This window comes from Oncorhynchus clarkii, chromosome 9 (genome assembly GCF_045791955.1).
Source record: "Oncorhynchus clarkii lewisi isolate Uvic-CL-2024 chromosome 9, UVic_Ocla_1.0, whole genome shotgun sequence".
NCBI classification, from domain to species: Eukaryota; Metazoa; Chordata; class Actinopteri; order Salmoniformes; family Salmonidae; genus Oncorhynchus; species Oncorhynchus clarkii.
The window spans coordinates 25677435-25702339 of record NC_092155.1 but is presented as its reverse complement, the minus strand read 5'-3'; the positions used below and the strand labels follow the sequence as shown (position 1 = coordinate 25702339).

Genomic DNA, 24905 nt, shown 5'->3' with positions numbered 1-24905 from the left:
CTCCTTGTTGGATTGTGGCCCGATATTGGTCTGCGTCAATAAACCTTTCAGGAGAATCTGATTGGACTCCTGTGAGAGACCAAGTAGGAAGCGAAGGAATAGATCCAGGTGTCCGTTCTTGCTTTGTAAGGCCTTATCCACTGCACTCTTGTGGAGGATGCTTGTTGGCATGTGGGTGAGCAGTGGTTTCTTTGAACTGGGAGGTTCTTTTACCATCAGATTGTCACTGTTGTTGCTGAAGATGAGAAAAACATACAAAACAGCAAGAAACTCCTGAATGGTCAGATGCATAAAGCAGTACACCTTCTTTTGGTACAATCCATACTCTTCTCTGAAGATCTGTGTGCACACTCCTGAGTATTCTAAGGCTTCTTTGACATCAATGCCACATTCTCTCAGGTCTTCCTCATAGAAAATAAGATTGCCCTCTTCCAGTTGTTGAAAAGCCAGCTTCCCAAGTGACATGATGGTTTTCTCATTCCTTTGCTGATTCATCTCATGTTCTCCAGGGTGCTTCAGGTCCATCTGTTTAGTCAGGAACGTCAGGAAGTGTGTGTACATTTCACTTTGAGTCTTTGGCATTTCTCCTTTCTTTGCTTCAGACAAAATGTTATCCAGAACTGTCTCTGAAATCCAACAGAAGATACAGTGCCTTGCGAAAGTATTCGGCCCCCTTGAACTTTGCGACCTTTTGCCACATTTCAGGCTTCAAACATAAAGATATAAAACTGTATTTTTTTGTGAAGAATCAACAACAAGTGGGACACAATCATGAAGTGGAACGACATTTATTGGATATTTCAAACTTTTTTAACAAATCAAAAACTGAAAAATTGGGCGTGCAAAATTATTCGGAATGGCAGTGGAATTATGAGTTGAATATCTTGATTGGCTTTTCCTTCAGCCCAGTCCAGAATGAACTTCTGCACAGAGATTGTTTTTCCAATGCCAGCAATTCCCTTTGTCAGCACAGTTCTGATCGGTTTCTCTTGTCCAGGTAAGAGTTTGAAGATGTCATTGCATTTGATTGGTGTGTCTTGTGTTGCTTGTCTCCTGGATGCTATCTCAATCTGTCTCACCTCATGTTCATGATTGACATCTCCACTTCCACCCTCTGATGTACAGCTCTGTGTAGATGTTACTGAGAAGAGTTGGGTTCCCCGTCTTAGCTATTCCCTCACATACATATTGGCTTCTTTTCTTCAGATTAGCTTTTTGTTTCCTTTGGCACACTGCTGGCTCTCCTAAAAAAAACGAATAACCCAGAAAATAATGTAATTCTTTATCACTTTTTGTGAATTTTGTATGATTGCATGACTCCTTTACACAGATAGTTTCCTTGGTGTCCACATCACCAACAACCTATCATGGTCCAAACACACCAAGACAGTTGTGAAGAGGGCACGACAAAGCCTATTCCCCCTTAGGAGACTGAAAAGATTTGGTATGGGTCCTCAGATCCTCAAAAAGTTATACAGCTGCACCATCGAGAGCATAGGTTGCATCACTGCCTGGTACGACAACTGCTCGGCTTCCGACCCCAAGGCACTACAGAGGGTAGTGCATAGGGCTCGGTACATCACTGTGGCCAAGCTTCCTGCCATCCAGGATCTCTATACCAGGCGGTGTCAGAGGAAGGCCCTAAGAATTGTCAACGACTCAGCCACTCTAGTCATAGACTGTTCTCTCTGCTACCGCACGGCAAGTGGTACCGGAGCGCCAAGTCTAGGTCCAAAAGACTTCTTAATAGCTTCTACCCCCAAGCCATGAGACTCCAAAACAGCAAATAAAATGGCTGCACAGACTATTTGCATTGCCCCCCCCCCCCCCCCCCATTTTAAGCTGCTGCTACTCTCTGTTTATTATCTATGCATAGTCACTTTAATAACTCTAACTACATGTACAGTTGAAGCTGAAAGTTTACATACACCTTAGCCAAATACATTTAAACTCAGTTTTTCACAATTCCTGACATTTAATCCTAGTAAAATTCCCTGTCTTAGGACAGTTAGGATCACCACTTTATTTAAAAAAATGTGAAATGTCAGAATAATAATAGAGAATGATTTATGTCAGATTTTATTTCTTTCATCACATTCCCAGTGGGTCAGAAGTTTACATACACTCAATTAGTATTTGGTAGCATTGCCTTTAAATTGTTTAGCGTGGGTCCAATGTTTCGGGTAGCCTTCCACAAGCTTTCCACAATAAGTTGGATGAATTTTGGTCCATTCCTCCTGACAGAGCTGGTGTAACTGAGTCAGGTTTGTAGGCCTCCTTGATCGCACACGCTTTTTCACTTCTGCCCATAAATTTTCTATGGGATTGAGGTCAGGGCTTTGTGATGGCCACTCCAATACCTTGACTTTGTTGTCCTTAAGCCATTTTGCCACAACTTTGCTAGTATGCTTGGGGTCGCTGTCCATTTGGAAGACCCATTTGCGACCAAGCTTTATGTCTTGAGATGTTGCTTCAATATATTCACAATTTTCCTTTCTCATGATTCCTTCTATTTTGTGAAGTGCACCAGTCCCTCCTGCAGCAAAGCAGCCCCACAACATGATGATGCCACCCCCGTGCTTCACAGTTGGGATGGTGATCTTCAGCTTGCAAGCCTCCCCCTTTTTCCTCCAAACATAACTATGGTCATTATGGCCAAACAGTTATTTTTATTTCATCAGACCAGAGGACATTTCTCCAAAAAGTACGATCTTTGTCCCCATGTGCAGTCGCAAACCATAGGCTGGCTTTTTTTATGGCGGTTTTGGAGTAGTGGCTTCTTCCTGGCTGAGCGGTCTTTCAGGTTATGTCGATATAGGACTCGTTTTACTGTGGATATAGATACTTTTCTATCTGTGTCCTCCAGTATCTTCACAAGGTCCTTTGCTGCTGTTCTGGGATTGACTTGCACTTTTCACACCAAAGTATGTTAATCTCTAAGAGACAGAACGCGTCTCCTTCCTGAGCAGTATGATGGCTGCGTGGTCCCATGGTGTTTATACTTGCGTACTATTGTTTGTACAGATGAAAGTGGTACCTTCAGGCGTTTGGAAATTGCTCCGAAGGATGAACCAGACTTGTGAAGGTCTACAATTTGTTTTCTGAGGTCTTGGCTGATTTATTTTGATTTTCACATGATGTCAAGCAAAGAGGCACTGAGTTTGAAGGTAGGCCTTGAAATACACCCACAGGTACACCTCCAAATGACGTCAATTAGAATACCAGAAGCTTCTAAAGCCAATTACATAATTTTCTGGAATTTTCCAAGCTGTTTAAAGGCACAGTCAACTTAGTGTATGTAAACATCTGACCCACTGGAATTGTGATACAGTGAATTATAAGTGAAATAATCTGTCTGTAAACAATTGCTGAAAAATAAATACTTGCCAAAACTATAGTTTGTTAACAATACATTTGTGAAGTGGTTGAAAAACGAGTTTTAATGACTCCGACCTAAGTGTATGTAAACTTCCGACTTCACTGCCTTCAGAATGTATTCACACCCTTTGATTTATTCCACATTTTGTAGAGTTACAGCCTGAATACATTTTTTGGCCGAAAAAAGTTCAGGAGTAAAAATTTGCATGGACTCACTCTGTGTGCAATAATAGTGTTTAATGACTTGTCAGTGAATCGGTTTGAAATTCACTGCTCGACTGAGGGACCTTACAATTATCTGTGTGGATACAGAGATCTCAAGGTCCCTCAGTCGAGCAGTGAATCTCAAACAGATTCACTGACAAAGACCAGGGAGGTTTTCTAATGCCTAGCAAAGGGCATCCTATTGATGGATGGGTATTAATAATATCCCTTTGATCATGCTGAAGTTATTAGTTACACTTTGGATGGTGTATCAATATACCTAGTCACTACAAAGATACAGGTGTCCTTCCTAACTCAGTTGCCGGAGAGGAAGGAAACCACTCAGGGATTTCACGAGGCCAATGGTGACTGTAAAACAGAGTTTAATGACTGTGATAGAAAACTAAAAACAAAACAACATTGTAGTTACTCCACAATTTTAACCTAATTGACAGTGAAAGGAAAGCTTGTACAGAACAAAAAATATTCTAAAACATGCATCAAGGCACTAAAGTAACACTGCAAAAAATGTGGCAAAGCAATTAACTTTTTATCATGAATACAAAGTGTGTATATTTGATTTGCCCTAAACATATTACGGAGTACCACTCTCCATATTTTCAAGCATAGTGGTGGTTGCATCATGTTATGGGTATACTTGTAATTGTTAAGGACTGGGGAGTTTTCAGGATAAAAAAAGAAATGGAGCTAAGTAAAGGCAAAATCATACAGGAAAACACAAGGCCAAATCTACACTGGCGTTGCTTACAAAGAACACTGTGAATGTTCCTGAGTGGCCGAGTTACAGCCTTGACTGAAAACTACTTGAAAATCTTTGGCAAGACCTACAAATGGTTGTCTAGCAATGATCAACAACCAATTTGAAAGAGCTTGAATCATTTTAAAAGAATAATGGGCAAATGTTGCACAATCCAGGTGTGGAAAGTTCTTAGAGACTTACCCAGAAAGAATTTTTGAATTCAGGCTTTAACACAACAAAATGTGGAATAAGTCAATGGGTATGAATACTTTCTCAAGGCACTGTATGTATACTGAACAAAAATAGATGCAACAATTTTACTAAGTTCATATAGGAAATCAGTAAATTGAAATCCATTAATTAGGCCCTAATCTACAGATCTCAAGACAGGGAATACAGACATGCATCCGTTGGCAACAGAAATCCTAAATAAAAGTATGGGCGTAGATCAGAAAACCAATCAGTATCTGGTGTAACCCCCATTTTCCTCGTGCAGCGCAACACATCTCCTTCGCATAGAGTTCATCAGGCTGTTGATTGTGGCCTGCAGAATGTTGTCCCACTCTTCTTCAATGGCTCTGTGAAGTTGCTGGATATTGGCGGGAACTGGAGCATGCTGTTGTACACGTCTATCAAAAGCATCCCAAACATGCTCAATGGGTGACATGTCTGGTGAGTATGCAGGCCATGGAAGAACTGGGACATTTTCAGCTTCCAGGAATTGTGTACAGGTCCTTGCAACATGGGGCCATGCATTATCATGCTGAAACATGAGGTTATGGCGGCGGATGAATGGTATGACCATGGGCCTCAGGATCTTGTCACGGTATCTCTGTACATTCAAATTGAAATCGATAAAATGCAATTGTGTTTGTTGTGGGGCACTCTGTTCACAACGTTGACATCAACAAACCGCCCACGTGATGCCATACACGTGGTCTGCGGTTGTCAGGCTGGTTGAGCGTATTGCCAAATTCCCTAAAAACAGCAGAGGCAGCTTAGGGTAGAGAAATGAACATTCAATTCTCTGTCAAAAGCTCTGGTGGACATTCCTGCAGTCTGCATGCCAATTGCACGCTCCCTCAATTTGAGATAGCTGTGGTACTGTTGTGAGACAAAACGGCGCAATTTAGAGTGCCCTTTTATTGTCCCCAGCACAAGGTGCACCGACTCCAGTGCCGCGCTGGAGTGAGCCGGCGTAGTTGAGAACGAGAGTCGCGAGGGCGATGTGAATGTTCTTGTTGCAAACAGAGCAGTGGTCGGCGGCGTGGGACAGAACAACCTCCCGTTGGGCCAATAGGAGGGCCCGGCCTCCCTGCCATTGTGTTGTCCAATCTCATAACATTTTTGAAAAAGACTCAGGGTCATTATCATCGCAAGGTGAGGTATTGAAAACAGGGGTGCCAATAATTTGATTTATTTTTAAACAACATTTCTTTCTCTGAGCAATTGTGTATAAAATATACATTTCCCATGTTGTTTGCATACAATATAGGTCAGTATTTGTATTATTTATTTTATAGTCTTTTTTGCTCATTTTATCAAGGGTGGCAATAATTTCTGACCTGACTTGATATACCAGTACATAGTGAACTCCAAAAGTATTGGGACAGTGACACATTTCTGGTTGTTTTGGCTCTGTAATCCAGCACTTTTCATTTGAAATACGATACAATGAGGTCAAAGTACAGACTGTCAGCTTTAATTCGAGGGTATTTTCATCCACATCGGTGAACCGTTTAGAAATTACAGCACCTTTTGTACATAGTACCTCATTTTAGTGGACCAAAAGTATTGGGACAAATTTACTTGTGTATTAAAGTAGTCAAAAGTTCAGTATTTGGTCCCATATTTTATTTATCCTTTATTTAACCAGGTAGGCAAGTTGAGAACAAGTTCTCATTTACAATTGCGACCTGGCAAATGAAAAAAATATGCATAGCACGCAATGACTACATCAAACTTGTGACTACACATTTGTTGGATGCATTTGCTGTTTGTTTTAGTTGTGTTTAAGATTATTTTGAGGCAGCAAATAATGTATTGTGCCATTTTGGAGTTAATTTTATTGTATATAAGAATATGTTTCAAAACACTTTTACATTAATGTGAATGGTACCATGATTACAGATAGTCCTGAGAATGAATCGTGATTAGTGAGGAAGTTACAGGACAAATAGCATACCTTCCCAAAAAAATGCTAACCTCCCGTTATTGTAATGGTTAGCATGTCTTGGGGGTATGATATTTGTGTCTCTAACAAAGATATTCAGTGATATCTGGCCCCAGAACTGCCACAATATTTATAAAGGTCACTGTGGTTAGTGGGTGATTTCTTTCACCTGTAAACATCCAGGATTCCATATGGTCTTGTCAGCTGATCCAGACAGCATTAGGCCTTGTTCAGGTAATATGACCACCGCCCACACTGCTGCTGTGTGTCCCTACAATACAAAGAGCACAACTTGCCATGGTCACTCACCTGGGTTGTGTTCAGTAGGGAGAAAAAGTTTAAACTTATCCAATTAGAACAGATTTGTATTTTATGTTCCAAAAGGTTTTGCTACAGTGAGCCCTACTGAACATGACCCAGATCAAAGTTAGAAAAGTCACTATCTGTAAGGTCATGAGCCAGTAAGTAGTGTTCCAAACGTCAGAGGACAAAGTACACACTGTGCATATACATGACATGGACAGTTTCAAAGCATTAGAAATTTGCCTCATTTCACTATTTCTACTTTCTCACCAACTCCATTTATAATTAATAAAGACAAGTCAGGCTTCATGAAAGATCCAATTTGTACATATTTTTATTGCAGCACATGCAATCCAATAGTCTCAAAAGTCAATTAAACACTTGAACAGAGACTAGTAATAATATAAGGAGAGGAAAGGGGAAACCAGTGTGTTTGAAGTCACAGGAAATCAGATCACTGCAGTTCTTTTAAAACCAGCTGGCAGCACTCGCCGACCTTGGCCGGGTCGGTGACCGAGGTGTACTTGGCGATCTGTGACATGACCCCCAGTGACTTGGCCAGGTCCTGGGCTGTCTGGTCAGAGGCCACTGTGGTCCCCAGAGCCACCAGGAGCCTGAACACTGCCTCCTTGTCCTGCACCGACTCCAGTGCCGCGCTGGCCACCGACAGACACTGGGCCTTGGCCTCCAGGTCGGGCTGGCCGTGGAGTGAGCCAGCGTAGTTGAGAACGAGAGTCGCGAGGGCGATGTGAATGTTCTTGTTGCAAACAGAGCAGAGGTCGGCGGCGTGGGACAGGACAGCTTCCCGTTGGGCCAATAGGAGGGCCCGGCCTCGCCAGCCACTGAAGCAGTTGCACAGTGTCCGCAATGCCAGCATCTGATTGGCTGGCCGACCCTGAGGCTTCATCAGGCTCAGCAGGTGGTTGCAGAGCGCCACGCCATCATCCGTTTCGCTACCGCACAGGCTGTCGTTGACCTGCGGGTGGCGCACCGCCAGCCGCAGGATGTCCAGGACGGGGAAGACGATGTCTGCAGGACAGGAGAGAACAGGTGATCACAGCTCAATGAAAATGGTACATTACCATATGTTCAATTATTGTAATGTGCAAAGGTTTCACATACTTGAAAAGGCCGATAGGGCCTTTTATTCTTAAAACAATAAAACAATAAAATGCTTCTCAGGACTTCAGAGGGTAAAGTGCAAGAGTGGGCAATAACAGTGCTGTGGGCTTGCAGTCCACTCCAACACACCTGACCATAATTGCTTGACTATCTATACTGAACAACAATATAAACGCAACATGCAACAATTATAAAGGATTTTACTGAGTTACAGTTCAAATAAGGAAATCAGTCAATTGAAATTAATTCAATAGGCTCTAATCTACGGACTTCACATGACTGGGCAAGGGCGCTGCATGGTCAATGCTGCACATAAATCCACTAGCGTTCTATAATTAAACTATTCGTTTTTCTTTTTTGAACCCCTTTTTCTCCCCACGTTCGTGGTATCCAGTTGGTAGTTACAGCCTTGTCTCATAGCTGCAACTCACGTACAAACTCGGGAGACACGAAGGTCGAGAGCTGTGCTTCCTCCGAAACGCAACCCAACCAAGCCGCACTGCTTCTTGACACAATGCCCACTTAACCCGGATGCCAGCCGCACCAATGTGTCGGAGGAAACTCTGTACACCTGGCGACAGTGTCGGCGTGCACTGCACACGGCCCGCCATAGGAGTCGCTAGTGCGCGATGGGACAAGGACATCCCTGCCAGCCAAACCCTCCCCTAACCCGGACGAAGCTGGGCCAATTGTGCGCTGCCCCATGGGTCTCCCGGTCACGGCCATCTGCGACAGAGCCTGTAGCTATACAGTCTGATAATACAAGTGATGGTATAGACCTACATCTGCTTGTTTTTTGTGCAACAGTATCTTCTAAATCAAATGCGCAAAGCAAGAATATGTTAACTACATGAAGTTCTAAGATATACCCAAAGATTATAGGGCCCTATAGGAAACACTTGTCAACACTTTGGTTCCTACCCTGTCACAATAACTACAGTTGAAACTGGGATTCATCCATGAAGAGCACACTTCTCCAGCATGCCAGTGGCCATTGAAGGTAAGCATTTTCCCACTGAAGCCAAACTACAGTCAGGTCAAGACCTTGGTGAGGACGACGAGCATGCAGATGAGCTTCCCTGAGACGGTTTCTGACAGTTTGTGTAGAAATTCTTTGGTTGTGCAAACCCACAGTTTCATCAGCTTTCCTGGTATCTCGTCTCAGATGATCCCGCAGGTGAAAAGGATGGATCTGTAGGTCCTGGGCTGGTGTTGTCTGCGGTTGGACATACTGCCAAATTCTCTAAAATTACAATTGAGGTGGCTTATGGTAGAGAAATTAACATTAAATTCTCTGGCAACAGCTCTGGTGGACATTCCTGCAGTCAGTATGCCAATTGCACACTCCCTCAAAACTTGAGACATCAGTGGGATTGTTTTGTGTGACAAAACTGCACATTTAAGTGGACTTTTATTGTCCCCAGCACAAGGTGCACCTGTGTAATGATCATGCTGTTAAATGAGCTTCTTGATATGCCACACCTGTCAGGTGGATGGATTATCTTGGCAAAGGAGAAATGCTCACTAACAGGGATGTAAACACATTTGTACACAACATTTTAGAGAAATAATATTTTTGTGCAAATGGAACATTTCTGGGATCTTTTATTTAAGCTCATGAAACATGGCACCAACACTTTACATGTTGCGCTTATATTTTTGTTCACTATAAATCAGTTTGCTAGTGACTGGAAGCAAAAGCCTGCACACATTGCGGCTCGCCAGGATCAGAATTGCCCACCTCTGTACTGGTCTAGTGGGATAAACCCAAATCCTGCCCAAGATGTGCGTTAGCCTACCTTCTGGCCAGTGGGAGGTCTTCCAGAGCAGGCTGATCTGCTCTGTGGTGGGCTGCTCTGAGGCACAGGGGTTACAGACAGACACCAGCAGTTTCTCCAGGCTCTCCAGGACCTCCTCAGACAGCCTGTATTCCCCAGGGGCCCCACCATTCAGCTCCTTCAGCTTGGCTGGTGAAAAGGCAAAGTTATTATAAAGAGATGCCATTGAGAATGAAACAGACATAATACCCAGTATGTATTTACTGTAGTAAGGTTTCCATATGGCTATCCACATTATTTCAGTTCAGCGACAGTGCTGGTTGATCAGCTTTGTACGCTGGATAAATAGACACTGAATATTACTGCTCGTAAAGTATCAAAAAATCATGTTTTGTTCAGTGGTTACCCATTATCTGTGTGGCGTTAGCCTGCTCGAAGGTCACACCGTCCGTTTTTGGAAAGTAGATGTTTGTGGAGGTCTGCCTCGAGGCAGCCGAGGAGTAGGCACCCTCACCTGGGAAGACAAGAGGAGGGTAGAAGTGTTAGTCCTACCCCTTTAGCAGTGATGTTGGGTTGTCTTTTACATTTAATTTTTGGGGTAAAAACACATTTGAGTGTTAATGCGACCTCCGATTAAACCCTTGACGTTGAAGGAGTTGCTATAGTGACTAACCTGTGAAGGGGTCTGCCACGCCCAGCGGAGCCCCTGTAGGAGTCCCCGATCCTGGGATGTACCGCCCAGTGCCTGGGGAAAACGTCATAATAAATGTATTAGAACAGCATGTCCTCATCAAACTGAAATGTACAAGAAAATAATATTTGTGTTTATTTACCTGTGAAGGGGTCAGCCCCAAAGCCTGCTCTGTTGTCAGCAGCTCCAGGAATGTATCGGCCTGAGCCTAATGGTGAACATGATAAAAGCAGGGTGAAAATAGTTTGTGTGGTATTCTAAACTCAATTAGAATTTCCATGACCTGTCTATTTCAAATATTACGGTAACTTTGATCACTGTGTTAGAAAAGGGAACAATCCCCCTATAGAGTTGATACCACTAGGCTGGGCCGGTGTGTGTTAAGAATCTAAAAATGTAATGTAGCAGCGTATATATAGTATGAAGATGGTTCAGTGGCCCTACCAGTGAATGGGTCAGCAGCGCTGGGCGCGGCGGCTCCCAAGGTGTGTCCTTTGGTGTTTTCGATGATGAAGTTGGCCACCTGGTCCAGGAACATGGGGCTGAGCTCGTTCTTCTCCAGGAAGTTGTGGGCTGTCAGCCAGGGATCGTCTGTCACGTTGTAGGGCAGCTTCATGGACGGGCCACCCTCGTTGATGTCGATGGTGAAGACAAAGTCGTACTCCTGGAAAATCATTCAGAAGATGGCTTGGACCTGTGTTGAGAGATTCACTGTGTGACAGCTCGCTTCAGTTAAGCGTAGATGAAATCACTTGTGAATAATGTGCCTTGCGTCTGTACTCTGGACATTGATTTGATTTTAGTACAGTGTACAATAATTTTCCTCTGAGGAAAATTATCTATTGTTATCACCATTCACCCAACGTTGGGGTGCACCTCACCTTCCCCTCATAGTTGACTTTCTTGGAGGTCTGCTGGTTGGACCCTCCCACCACATCTCCAATCTTCATCCAGCGGCTGTCAGCCACGCTCCACTGGTACGCCTCCACGTTCTGGCCCTCTTTGATAAGCCGTGTCTGGCCGTCCCGGTTCCCTGGGAGACAGACAAACAGACATCTTAATGTGTAATCATACTCTCTGCACTACAATACAACAAGGATGTTATCTGGATTACTCCCCTTTCATGTGCATCTGTGGTTTTTAGTTGTGCAGGTTTTACTAAAGCTTGACGATTGGTCAAATAAGTTGATCATTCAAGTAAGATGTCAGTGACCATGGACTGTAGGTGCAAAAAACTATAATATCCAAAGAGTGATTCTGTGCATGCAATGTCTTTATAGTTTCTATTAATTGAATATATACAGTCAGGTCCAAAGTTATTGGCACCCTCAATAAAGAAAAGCAAAATATACTATAAATTAAATACAAATACTGAGTATATTGTATGCATTTTTGGGGGGTGAAAATGACATTTTATACTCATTCAGTTGCTCAGCAAAAGTGTTTACTTTTTCTCAAAAAGACAGGGGTCAAATTATTGGCACCCCTGTTTTCAATACATCACCTTGCAAGGATAACAATAATGAGATTGGACAACAGATTGGCAAGGATCTTACACCATTCCTCCATACAAAATCTTTCCAGATCCTTGATATCCTTCATCTGCACTTATAGACTACCATATGTTTAACCACAGGTTTTCAAATGGGGTTCAAGTCAGAAGACTGAGATTGCCATTGCAAAATGTTGATATTGTGGTCAATTAACCATTTCTTTGTGGATTTTGTTGTGTGCTTGGTGTTATTGTCTTGCTGGAAGATCCACTTGTGGCCCAGTTTCAGCCTCCTGGCAGAGGCAACCAGGTGTTTGTCAAAACTCTCCTGGTACTGGGTAAAGTTCATGATGATGTTGACCTTAACAAGGGCCCCAGGACCAGTGGAAGCAAAATAACCCCATATATTCAAAGATACACCACCGTATGTCACAGTAGGAATAGGGTTCTTATCTGCTTATGCATCTTTTTTGACGCAAAGCCCACCACTGGTGTGTGGCCAAAGAGCTGTATGCCATCTGACCATAGCGCAGGTTCCAATCCAAGTGCCAATGCCGTTTTGAAAACTCCAGGCATAGGCACTTACGTTAGTTTGATATGAAAATAGAGCTCCAGGCATAGGCGCTTACGTTAGTTTGATGACATGAAAATAGAGCTCCAGGCATAGGCGCTTACGTTAGTTTGATGACATGAAAATAGAGCTCTTTGGCCATGCACACCTCACAAGGCGAGGTATTGAAAACACAATTTTGAAACCTATTCTTTTAGAGAGATTTTATTTATTGTTAAAACAAAATGTCTATCTCTGAGCAATTGTATTAGTAGAAAATATTCATACCCCTTGACTTATTCCAAATTTTGTTGTTACAGATGGAATTCCAAAATGTTTTTCTCTCACCCAAATCAAATCAAATTTATTGGTCACACAAACGTGTTTAGCAGATGTTATTGCGGATGTAGCGAAATGCTTGTGCTTAGATACAGTGGCATAGTATAGAATACAGTAAATACATATGAGATGGGTGATACAATATTTACACACAATATTTAAAGTGACTAAGATACTGTAGAATAGTATAGAGTACAGTTTATCCATATGAGATGTGTATAACAAGAAACATAGACATTGTTAAAGTGGCTAGTGTTTCATTTCCTTAAAGTGGCCAGTGATTCCTAATCTATGTCTATACCTAATCTATGTCTATAGGCAGCCGCCTCTGATGTGCTGGAGATGGCTGTTTAACAGTCAGTGGTATAGTAAAGAATACAATACAGTATACACAACTGAAATGGCTGATGCAATATGGAAACACAATTTAAGTGACTAAGATGCCGTAGAATAGTGTGGAGTGCAGTTTATACATAAGAGATAAGTAATGCTAGATACGGAAATTAAAGTGGCTAGTGATCCATTCCTAAAAGTGCCAGTGATTCCTAATATCTATGTGTGCTAGTGATGGCTGTTTAGCAGTCTAATGGCCTTGAGATTGAAAAACAGCGTCTGTCTCTCGGTCCCAGCTTTGATGCACCTGTACTGACCTCGCCTTCTGGATGGTAGCGGGGTGAACAGGCAGTGGCTCGGGTGGTTGATGTCCTTTATCTTTTTGGCCTTTCTATGGCATCAGGTGCTGTTGGTCTCCAGGAGTGCGGGAAGTTTGCCACCGGTAAATACGTTGGGCAGACCGCACCACCCTCTGGAGAGCTTTGCAGTTGTGGGCAGTGCAGTTGCCTTACCAGGCGGTGATCCAGCCTGACAGGATGCTCTCAATTGTGCATCTGTAAAAGTTTGGGAGGGTTTTAGGTGTTAAGCCAAATTTCTTCAGCCTCCTGAGGTTGAAGTGGCTCTGTTGCGCCTTCACCACACAGTGATGTGTATGCCGAGGAACTTGAAGCTTTCCACCTTCTCCACTGGTGTCCTATCGATGTGGATAGGGGGATGCTCCCTCTGCTGTTTCCTGAAGTCCACGATCATCTCCTTAGTTGTTGACGTTAAGTGAGAGGTTATTTTCCTGGCACCACACTCCCAGAGCCCTCACCTCTTCACTGTAGGCTGTCTCATAGTTGTTGGTCATCAAGCCTACTACTGTTGTGTCGTCTGCAAACTTGATGATTGAGTTGGAGGTGCTCGTGGCCACGCAGTCATGGGTGAACAAGGAGTACAGGGTGGGGCTGAGCACCCACCCTTGTGTTAAGGATCAGGGAAGAGGTGTTTCCTACTTTCACCACCTGGGGGCGACCCGTCAGGAAGTCCAGGACCCAGTTGCACAGGGCGGGGTTCATACCCAGGGCCTCGAGCTTGATGATGAGCTTGGAGGGAACTATGGTGTTGAATGCTGAGCTATAGTCAATGAACAGCATTCTTACATAGGTATGCCTCTTGTACAAATGGGACAGGGCAGTGTGGTGGGGCGATTACATAGTCTGTTGATCTATTGGGGCAGTAATTAAATTGAAGTGGGTCTAGGGTGGCAGGTAAGGTGGAGGTGATATGATCCTTGACTAGTCTCTCAAAGCACTTCCTGATGACAGAGGTGAGTGCTACGGGGCGATAGTCATTTAGTTCAATTTCCTTTGCTTTTTTAGGTACAGGGACAACGGTGGCCATCTTGAAGCATGTGGGGACAACAGACTGGGATAGGGAGAGATTGAATATATCTGTAAACACACCAGCCAGCTGGTCTGCGCATGCTCTGAGGAAGCGGCTAGGGATACCATCTGGGCCGGCAGCCTTGCAAAGGTTAACACGCTTAAATGTCTTACTCCGGGTCTGGAGAGCCCACAGTCCTTGATAGCGGGCCGCGTCGGTGGCACTTTTATCCTCAAAGCAAGCGAAGAAGGTGTTCAGCCTGTCCGGAAGCAAGACATCGGTGTCCGCGATGTGGCTGGCTGTCCTTTTATAATCTGATTGTCTGTAGACCCTGCCACATCTGTCTCGTGTCTTGAGTCGTTGAACTGGGACTCAACTTTGTCCCTATACCGACGTTTAGCCTGCTTGATGCTTTGCGGAGGGAATAACTACAATGTAGTTTTGCGCAAATGCTCCCATACATCCACAACTTCTGGTTGGGGTAGTCACAGTAGGTAAAACATCTCCTATGCACTTCCTGATAAAAACTAATTCACCGTATTGGTATATGTGTCAATATTATTTCCTCACCCATCTACACACAATACCCCAAAATATAGTTTTAGAAATGTTTGCAAATTAAATGCATAAAATAAACTATTTACACCACTGAGTCAATACTTTGTAGAAGCACCTTTGGCAGCAATTACAGCTGTGAGTCTTTCGGTCTTTAAGAGCTTTCCACACATGGATTGTGCAACATTTGCCCATTATTCTTTTAAAAATGCTTCAAGCTCTTTCAAATTGGTTGTTAATCATTGCTAGACAACCATTTTTCAGTCTTGCCATAGATTTTCAAGTAGATTTCAGTCAAGACTAACTCGCTCACTCAGGAATATTCACTGTCTTCTTGGTAAGCAACTCCAGTGTAGATTTGGCCTTGTGTTGTTGCCTGTGCTTAGCTCCATTCCATTTATTTTTTATCCTGAAAAACTCCCCAGTCCTTAATGATTACAAGCATACACATAACATGATGCAGCCACCACTATGCTTGAAAATATGGAGAGTGGTACTCAGTAATATGTTTGGGGCAAATCAAATATAACACAACACTTTCTATTCAGGACAAATATTGAATTGCCAAATTTTTAAGCAGTGTTACTTTAGTGCATGTTTTGGAATATTTATTTTTGTACAGGGTTCCTTTTCACTGCCAATTAGGTTAGTATTGTGGATTAACTACAACGTTGTTCCATCCTCAGTTCTCCTATCCCAGCCATTAAACCCTGTAACTGTTTTAAAGTCACCATTGGCCTCATGGTGAAATCCCGGAGCAGTTTCCTTCCTCTTCGGCAACTGAGTTAGGAAAAACGCTTGTTATGACTGGGTGTATTGACACACCATCCAAAGTCTAATTAATAACTTCACCATGATCAAAGGGATATTCAATGTCGGGTATTAATACAAAAATCTACCAATAGGTGCCCTTCTTTGCGAGGCATTGGAAAACCTCCCTGGTCTTTGTCAGGGATTCTGTGTTTGAAATTCACTGCTCGACTGAAGGACCTTAGAGATAATTGTATGTGTGGATACAGAGATGAGGTAGTCATTGAACAATCATGTTAAACACTATTATTGCACACAGTGAGTCCATGACATTTTTACTCCTGGACTTATTTAGGCAAAAAAAAATGTATTCAGGCTCTTTGCTGTAACACAACAAAATGTGGAAAAAGTCAAATGGTGTGAATACTTTCTGAAGGCACTGTAGCTATTTGTATTATTTAATTCAGTCTTTTTTGCTCATCTTTATCAACGGTGCCAATAATTAATACATACAGTCGTGGCCAAAAGTTTTGAGAATGACAAAAATATTGTCAAGTCTGCTGCCTCAGTTTGTATGATGGCAATTTGCATATACTCCAGAATGTTATGAATAGTGACCAGATGAATTGCAATTAATTGCAAAGTCCCTCTTTGCTATGCAAATGAACTGAATCCCCCAAAAACATTTCCACTGCATTTCAGCCCGGTCACAAAAGAACCAGCTGACATCATGTCAGTGATTCTTTCGTTAACACAAGTGTGAGTGTTGACGAGGACAAGGCTGGAGATCACTCTGTCATGCTGATTGAGTTCGAATTACAGACTGGAAGCTTCAAAAGGAGGGTGGTGCTTGGAATAATTGTTCTTCCTCTGTCAACCATGGTTACCTGCAAGGAAACATGTGCCATCATCATTGCTTTAAACAAAAAGGGCTTCACAGGTAAGGATATTGCTGACAGTAAGATTGCACCTAAATCAACCATTTATCGGATCATCAAGAACTTCAAGGAGAGCGGTTCAATTGTTGTGAAGAAGGCTTCAGGGCACTCAATAAAGTCCAGCAAGCGCCAGGACCATCTCCTAAAGTTGATTCAGCTGCGGGATCGGGGCACCAGAGCTTGCTCAGGAATGGCAGCAGGCAGGTGTGAGTGCATCTGCACGCACAGTGAGGCGAAGACTTTGAGGATGGCCTGGTGTCAAGAAGGGCAGCAAAGAAGCCACTTCTCTCAAGGAAAAACATCAGGGACAGACTAATATTCTGCAAAAGGTACAGGGATTGGACTGTTGAGGACTGGGGCAAAGTAATTTTCTCTGAATCCCCTTTCCGATTGTTTGGGGCATCCAGAAAAAAGCTTGTCCGGAGAAGAGAAGGTGAGCGCTACCATCAGCCCTGTGTCATGGCAACAGTAAAGCATCCCAAGACCATTCATGTGTGGGGTTGCTTCTCAGCCAAGGGAGTGGGCTCACTCACGATTTTGCCTAAGAACACAGCCATGAATAAAGAATGGTACCAACACGTCCTCCGAGAGCAACTTCTCCCAATCCCAGGAACAGTTTGGTGACGAACAATGCCCTTTCCAGCATGATGGAGCACCTTGCTAAGGCAAAAGTGATAAATAATTAAGTGGCTCGGGGAACAAAACATAGATATTTTGGGTCCATGGCCAGGAAACTCCCCAGACCTTAATCCCATTGAGAACTTGTGGTCAATCCTCAAGAGGCGGGTGGACAAACAAAAACCCATAAATTCTGACAAACTCCAAGCATTGATTATGCAAGAATGGGCTGCCATCAGACGTTAATTGACAGCATGCCAGTGCAGATTGCAGAGGTCTTGAAAAAAAAAAGGGTCAACACTGCAAATATTGACTCTTTGCATCAACTTCATGTAATTGTCAATAAAAGCCTTTGACACTTATGAAATATTTGTAACTATACTTCAGTATTCCATAGTAACATCTGACAAAAATATTTAAAGACACTGATGCAGCGAACTTTGTGAAAATAAATATTTGTTTCATTCTCAAAACTTTTGGCCATGACTGTACATTGTAGAGGTCGACCGATTAATCGGAACGGCCAATTAATTAGGGCCGATTTCAAGTTTTCATAACAATCGGAAATCGGTATTTTTGGACATTTTTTTTTACACCTTTATTTAATATTTATTTAACTAGGCAAGTCAGTTAAGAACACATTATTATTTTCAATGACGGCCTTAACTGCCTCCTTCAGGGGCAGAACGACAGATTTTCACCTTGTCAGCTCAGGGGATCCAATCTTGCAACCTTACAGTTAACTAGTCCAACGCAATAACGACTTGCCTCTTGTTGCACTCCACAAGGAGACTGCCTGTTACGCGAATGCAGTAAGTCAAGGTAAGTTGCTAGCTAGCATTAAACTTATCTTATAAAAAACAATCAATCATAATCACTAGTTAACTACATATGGTTGATGATATTACTAGATATTATCTAGCGTGTCCTGCGTTGTGTATAACCTGACTGATCATACAAGCATGCAAGTATCTAAGTATCTGACTGAGCAGTGATCGGCAGAAGCAGGCGCGTAAACATTCATTCAAACAGCAGTTTAGTGCGTTTTGCCAGCAGCTCTTCGTTGTGCGTCAAGCATTGCGCTGTTTATGACTTCAAGCCTATCAACTCCAGAAATGAGGCTGGTGTAACCGAAGTGAAATGGCTAGCTAGTTGGCGCTGCTTCGAGAGTGGCTGTTGTCGTTGTGTTCCTGGTTCGAGCCCAGGGAGGAGCGAGGAGAGGGACGGAAGCTATACTGTTACACTGGCAATACTAAAGTGCCTATAAGAACATCCAATAGTCAAAGGTTAATGAAATACAAATGGTATAGAGGGAAATAGTCCTACAATTTCTATAATAACTACAACCCAAAACTTCTTACCTGGGAATATTGAAGACTCTGAAACGTTAGCTTTCTTACATAGCACATATTGCACTTTTGCTTTCTTCTCCAACACTTTGTTTTTGCATTATTTAAACCAAATTGAACATGTTTCATTATTTACTTGAGGCTAAATTGATTTTATTGATGTATTATATTAAGTTAAAATAAGTTTAAAAAATATATTAAAAAAAAAAATTGGCCGATTAATTGGCCGATTAATAATCGGTATCGGCGTCAAAAAATCATAATTGGTCGACCTCTAGTACATGGAGCTCCAAAAGTATTGGGACAGTGACACATTTGGTTTTTGTTATGGCTCTGTACTCCAGAACTTTGGATTTGGCACAAATATCATAACCCCCCCCCCAAAAAAAATGCTACCCTCCCCTGTTACTGTAATGGCGAGAGGTTAGCATGTCTTGGGGGTATGATATAAAATGCTAAACTCCCCTGTTACTGTAATGCTGAGAGGTTAGCATGTCGTGGGGGTATGATATAAAATGCTAACCTGCCCTGTTACTGTAATGCTGAGAGGTTAGCATGTCTTGGGGGTATGATATAAAATGCTAAACTCCCCTGTTACTGTAATGCTGAGAGGTTAGCATGTCTTGGGGGTATGATATAAAATGCTAAACTCCCCTGTTACTGTAATGCTGAGAGGTTAGCATGTCTTGGGGGTATGATATAAAATGCTAAACTCCCCTGTTACTGTAATGCTGAGAGGTTAGCATGTCTTGGGGGTATGATATAAAATGCTAAACTCCCCTGTTACTGTAATGCTGAGAGGTTAGCATGTCTTGGGCGTATGATCTTTGTGCATCTGTAACTTTCTCACTCATCATTATTCACAATTCATTCAGGACTATCCATAATCATGGTAGCATCCACATTAATGTATTAGTGTTTAAAAAAAATATTATATCCTTATTCACAATAACAGTGACTCCAAAATGACAATACATTATTTACCATTCATTTCACAAAATAATCTGAAACACAACCAAAACAAACAGCTAATGCAGCCAACAAGTTTGTAGAGTCACAAGCTTGATGTAATCATTGCATGTTAGGAATATGGGACCAAATACTAAACGTTGAACTACTTTAATACACAGGTGAATTTGTCCCAATATTGGGAGGACTATGTACAAAAAGTGCTGTAATTTCTAAACAGTTAACCTGATGTGGATGAAATTAAAGCTGACAGTCTGCACTTCAACCTCATTGTCATTGTATAATTTCAATGTACAGAGCCAAAACAACAACACATTCGTCACTGTCCCAATACCGTTGGAGCTCACTGTATATAGTGGAATGGAATAATATAACAGAACATGCAGATACAAATTAATTTACCAGGCTCCTCGAGGTGCTCCCTTCCTGGAAGATCCTCCATCTTGATGTCCCCCAGGTCCCCTGTCTTGGGGTCGATGGTGGTCTTGGAGAGCTCATCCTCGAAGGCCTGGAGGTCTTGGGGGCTAGCCATGCGATCTTCCACCTCAGTAAACACTCTGATGAGGCCGTCACTATAAGGCAAATAACACGACCGGTGACACAAAAGCAAGGTCATATCAGAAATATCCATCTCACCTCACTTCCAACTATGTTTACCCTCTGTGTGAAGCTAAAAGGAGGGAGGGGGCATCATGATATTGTATGAGCATACACCAAAGAGAAGATTATTGTATTTGGTTTATCATTTCGGTGGAGTAGCAGTATTGGTGCCCATATGCCACAAAATAAATAGACAGTGGGGTTTACCTGGCGCCCACAGCTATATCCCCGTTAGGCAGGATGCAACAGCACCACACGGACTGGGCTGGGAGACGGATGGTCTGTTGGCAGTCGCCCTGCTTCCATATCCTCAAGGTCCGGTCCTCTCCTGTGCTTACGAAATCTGAGAAGGGAGGGGAGCACCAACCAATTGTCTAGAAAAATGTCTTGACGGAAACATCAACACGGTAAATGTGCAGAGATAATACACTGCTCAAAAAATAAAAGGGAACACTTAAACAACAATCAAACTGTCCACTTAGGAAGCAACACTGATCGACAATAAATGTCACATGCTGTTGTGCAAATGGAATAGACAACAGGTGGAAATTATAGGCAATTAGCAAGACACCCCCAATAAAGGAGTGGTTCTGCAGGTGGTGACCACAGACCACTTCTCAGTTCCTATGCTTCCTGGCTGATGTTTTGGTCACTTTTGAATGCTGGCGGTGCTTTCACTCTAGTGGTAGCATGAGACGAAGTCTACAACCCACACTAGTGGCTCAGGTAGTGCAGCTCATCCAGGATGACACATCAATGCGAGCTGTGGCAAGAAGGTTTGCTGTGTCTGTCAGCGTAGTGTCCAGAGCATGGAGGCGCTACCAGGAGACAGGCCAGTACATCAGGAGACGTGGAGGAGGCCGTAGGAGGGCAACAACCCAGCAGCAGGACCACTACCTCCGCCTTTGTGCAAGGAGGAGCACTGCCAGAGCCCTGCAAAATTACCTCCAGCAGGCCACAAATGTGCATGAGTCTGCTCAAACGGTCAGAAACAGACTCCATGAGGGTGGTATGAGGGCCCAAGTCCACAGGTGGGGGTTGTGCTTACAGTCCAACACCGTGCATGACGTTTGGCATTTGCCAGAGAACACCAAGATTGGCAAATTCGCTACTGGCGCCCTGTGCTCTTCACAGATGAAAGCAGGTTCACACTGAGCATGTGACAGAGTCTGGAGACGCCGCAGAGAACGTTCTGCTGCCTGCAACATCCTCCAGCATGACCGGTTTGGCGGTGGGTCAGTCATGGTGTGGGGTGGCATTTCTTTGGGGGGCCTCCATGTGCTCGCCAGAGGTAGCCTGACAGCCATTAGGTACCGAGATGAGATCCTCAGACCCCTTGTGAGACCATATGCTGGTGCGGTTGGCCCTGGGTTCCTCCTAATGCAAGACAATGCTAGACCTCATGTGGCTGGAGTGTGTCAGCAGTTCCTGCAAGAGGAAGGCATTGATGCTATGGACTGGCCCGCCCGTTCCCCAGACCTGAATCCAATTGAGCACATCATGTCTTGCTCCATCCACCAACGCCACGTTGCACGACAGACTGTCCAGGAGTTGGCAGATGCTTTAGTCCAGGTCTGGGAGGAGATCCCTCAGGAGACCATCCGCCACCTCATCAGGAGCATGCCCAGGCGTTGTAGGGAGGTCATACAGGAACGTGGAGGCCACACACACTACTGAGCCTCATTTTGACTTGTTTTAAGGACATTACATCAAAGTTGGATCAGCCTGTAGTGTGTTTTTCCACTTTAATTTTGAGTGTCACTCCAAATCCAGACCTCCATGGGTTGATAGATTTGATTTCCATTGATAATTTGTGTGTGATTTTTGTCAGCACATTCAACTATGTAAAGAAAAAAGTATTTAATAAGAATATTTCATTCATTCAGATCTAGGGTGTGTTATTTTAGTGTTCCCTTTATTTTTTTGAGCAGTGTATTGTGTGTGCAGGAGTTATCTTTTCGACTATGAATTTTAAAAAAGACAAGCGGCCAATAACAATACAAAAGGTTCTGTTTACAAATTATACACAACTACATTTAAGTAGGAGTAGATCAGCCTATAGATTACAATACACCAGGACGGATAACTAAAACTATGAATCACCAACAGATTGTCACACTTTCCTAGGGCATAGTGGTTCCACAAACAGGGCACTAGTAGATTCTCAGGGTTCAGTCGTCCATACTGTACCTTGTCCATTGGGGAAAACGGCCAGGCTGTAGATGTAGTTGGTATGGCTGTAGTACACTTGCACACATTCTCCAGTCACTAGCCATCTCCTGATAGTGGCGTCGTTGCTACAGGAGAAGAATTCCAGGTCGCTGACCACCGCTAGCCCCCTGACACAGTCCTCATGACCTGGGATAGACAAGGACATTTAGTGATGTCTGGCCCCAGAACTGCCACAATATTTATAGGGGGCAACATGCCTGGGAGGAACCCTCACTATCAGTATCTGCAATTTGGCAGTATGCCCAGAGCATTGTTTTGAGAACGGAAAGGGATATCTCAGTTTGAAGGTCTCAGCTTGGAGAGAAGAAGCCTTGCGAGGTATTGGTCGGTCACATGCATGAACCAAACGTTAATGATGAATTAATGATGAATAATGAATAAGCTAAATCATGCAAATATAACTTGTGTGTGTAAGCAGTATATGAGATATCTAACAGAACTGCCCTGACGGAGGTCGCTTCAGACCGGTACTTTATGTATCTAAGTTTGACTGCAACCTCTCCAGCTTGCTGTTAATAAAGAATTATTCATTTAATATTGACATCGAGTGTCCCTGTGTAGAATTTTCACGACAGGTGCATTCATCTCACCTGTAAACGTCTTCTCACAACGTCCAGCCTTCCACAGCTTGATGGTCTTGTCAGCTGATCCAGACAGCATGAGGCCTTGTTCAGGTAATATGACCACCGCCCACACTGCTGCTGTGTGTCCCTACAATACAAAGAGCACAATTTACCATGGTCACTCACCTGGGTTGTGTTTAGCAGGGAGAAAACTATTTCAGATTTATCCAATTAGAACAGATTTTCATTTTATGTTGCAAAATGTTTTGCTACTGAACATGACCCAGATCAAAAATACTATAGACAAATCTCAGATACTTTACCTGTAAGGTCATCATGCACTTCTCGTTGAGCCAGACTTTTGCTGTGGTGTCCCAAGAGCCACTCAGTAGTGTTCCAAACTTCCCAGAGGACAGTGCACACACTGTGGACATATGTAACATGGACAGTTTCTACTTATAAACAATGAAAGCGTCATCAGACCAAGTTGGTATTTTAAGTAGTCAAGTTGAGTTAGTTGTTCCACAATGATGCATTACATTTACATTTCAATCATTTAGCAGACGCTCTTATACAGAGCACTTACAGGAGAAATTAGGATTAAGTGCCTTGCTCAAAGCATATCAACAGATTTTTTTTCACTTAGTTGGCTTGATACTGGCCACACGCTCTTACCTGCTAGGCTACCTGCATCAGCAGTATATCAACTATACCTGTGTTTTTGTGTCCCTTGAGTGTGAACAATGGTTGTGGTTGGTCCAGTGTGAAAACACAGATGTTGTGGTCGTTTCCACCTGTGGCTATGAGTCCCCGAGGATACGTGTCGCTGGGAGCGATTATGCATACACAGGATACAAAGTTCTCATGGCCTGTCATACAATGCATTTCTGTGAAACCCCTGTCTGGGCTGTAGAGAGAATGGCGACACAGAACATATGCTATTTAAAGTTAAACTTGATTACATTGAAAACACAGAGCAGGACAACAGCAACAATGTGGTTTCAAATCTAGTCATTCTGAACAGTCTGGCTTCTTTCAGTGACTAGATTTATATAAAAGCTTACTGTTAGCTATAAAACTAATTGCCATATGGCCTAGAGAAACCTTGTGCGCATTTATTATCATTCAAAGTTTAGAAAGCTTGTGTCACGTTTTTGTCCCGTACAGTTTGTGTGGCAATGTTATTAATGGGGGGGAAATATCAGAAGTGAAACCACACGTCCAGACCATAGTGAGGTTTGGTTGCACATTTCAGTTGAGTGAATGACAACGCTAATTATGTTAGCTAGCTAGTATGCTTTAGTAGACTTGTTGGTTTGCCTTGAAATTATGGTATATTGAGAGGGGCATCGATATATGTGTGTCTAAGGGTTGCTAAATGATTATCTTTACAACATTAAAATGGTAAGACAAACATAGTCATTTGAGCTAAGCTAAATTAGCTAACTAGCGGTACCTTGAGTTTGGTACCCAGACCCTTCCGGTTCGGTCTCTGGAAACAGACGTAAAGGCTCCGTCAGGAAAAAAAGCAGCTGCAAGACCTCTAACATCCATTTCATGGCCAGGTATGGAGCAGCTTAGTTTATATGAGTTAGGTGATGCCATTGTATCACCAATATCACAATGTTGTAATCGTAACTTCTAAAGAGAAAAGAGGCACCCCTTGTCAAGAAGAAATCGTCCGGTTAAGTAAAGCGGAAGTAGTAAGGAAAATTAACCTTGACCTCAGATCGCATGCTGGGACAATTACATTTATTTTGTTGTAATTATATATACATATTAGATAAATCATACAAATAACACTACCAGAATAATATTTTATTTGGCTTACAAAAAAATACAT

General features: G+C 42.9%; 1 protein-coding gene across 1 annotated transcript; it reads right to left on the bottom strand.

The window, feature by feature from the left end:
* Positions 1–7129: 7129 nt before the first annotated feature.
* On the bottom strand, positions 7130–24767 carry LOC139416125 (phospholipase A-2-activating protein-like). The gene is made up of 14 exons (XM_071164446.1): positions 24519–24767; positions 23776–23969; positions 23386–23486; positions 23090–23210; positions 22458–22625; positions 20475–20610; positions 20070–20239; positions 11291–11442; positions 10854–11073; positions 10552–10617; positions 10392–10463; positions 10125–10232; positions 9740–9907; positions 7130–7847 (listed from the first exon to the last, which is right to left on the bottom strand). Exons 1-14 carry the CDS (start codon positions 24665–24667, stop codon positions 7273–7275), a joined length of 2400 nt encoding a protein of 799 aa, XP_071020547.1. The 5' UTR covers positions 24668–24767; the 3' UTR covers positions 7130–7272.
* Between the last annotated feature and the right edge of the window lie 138 nt (positions 24768–24905).

What these genes read in the sequence shown, in the direction of transcription:
- LOC139416125 (XM_071164446.1), bottom strand. Translation starts at nt 24,667, where the DNA reads ATGGCATCACCTAACTCATATAAACTAAGCTGCTCCATACCTGGCCAT. An exon ending in GGAGCACCTCGAGGAGCCTG is followed by an intron (nt 11,443 to 20,069) that starts GTAAATTAATTT and finishes TCTGTCTCCCAG; the next exon opens with GGAACCGGGACGGCCAGACA. An exon ending in CGTGGCAGACCCCTTCACAG is followed by an intron (nt 10,233 to 10,391) that starts GTTAGTCACTAT and finishes TTGTCTTCCCAG; the next exon opens with GTGAGGGTGCCTACTCCTCG.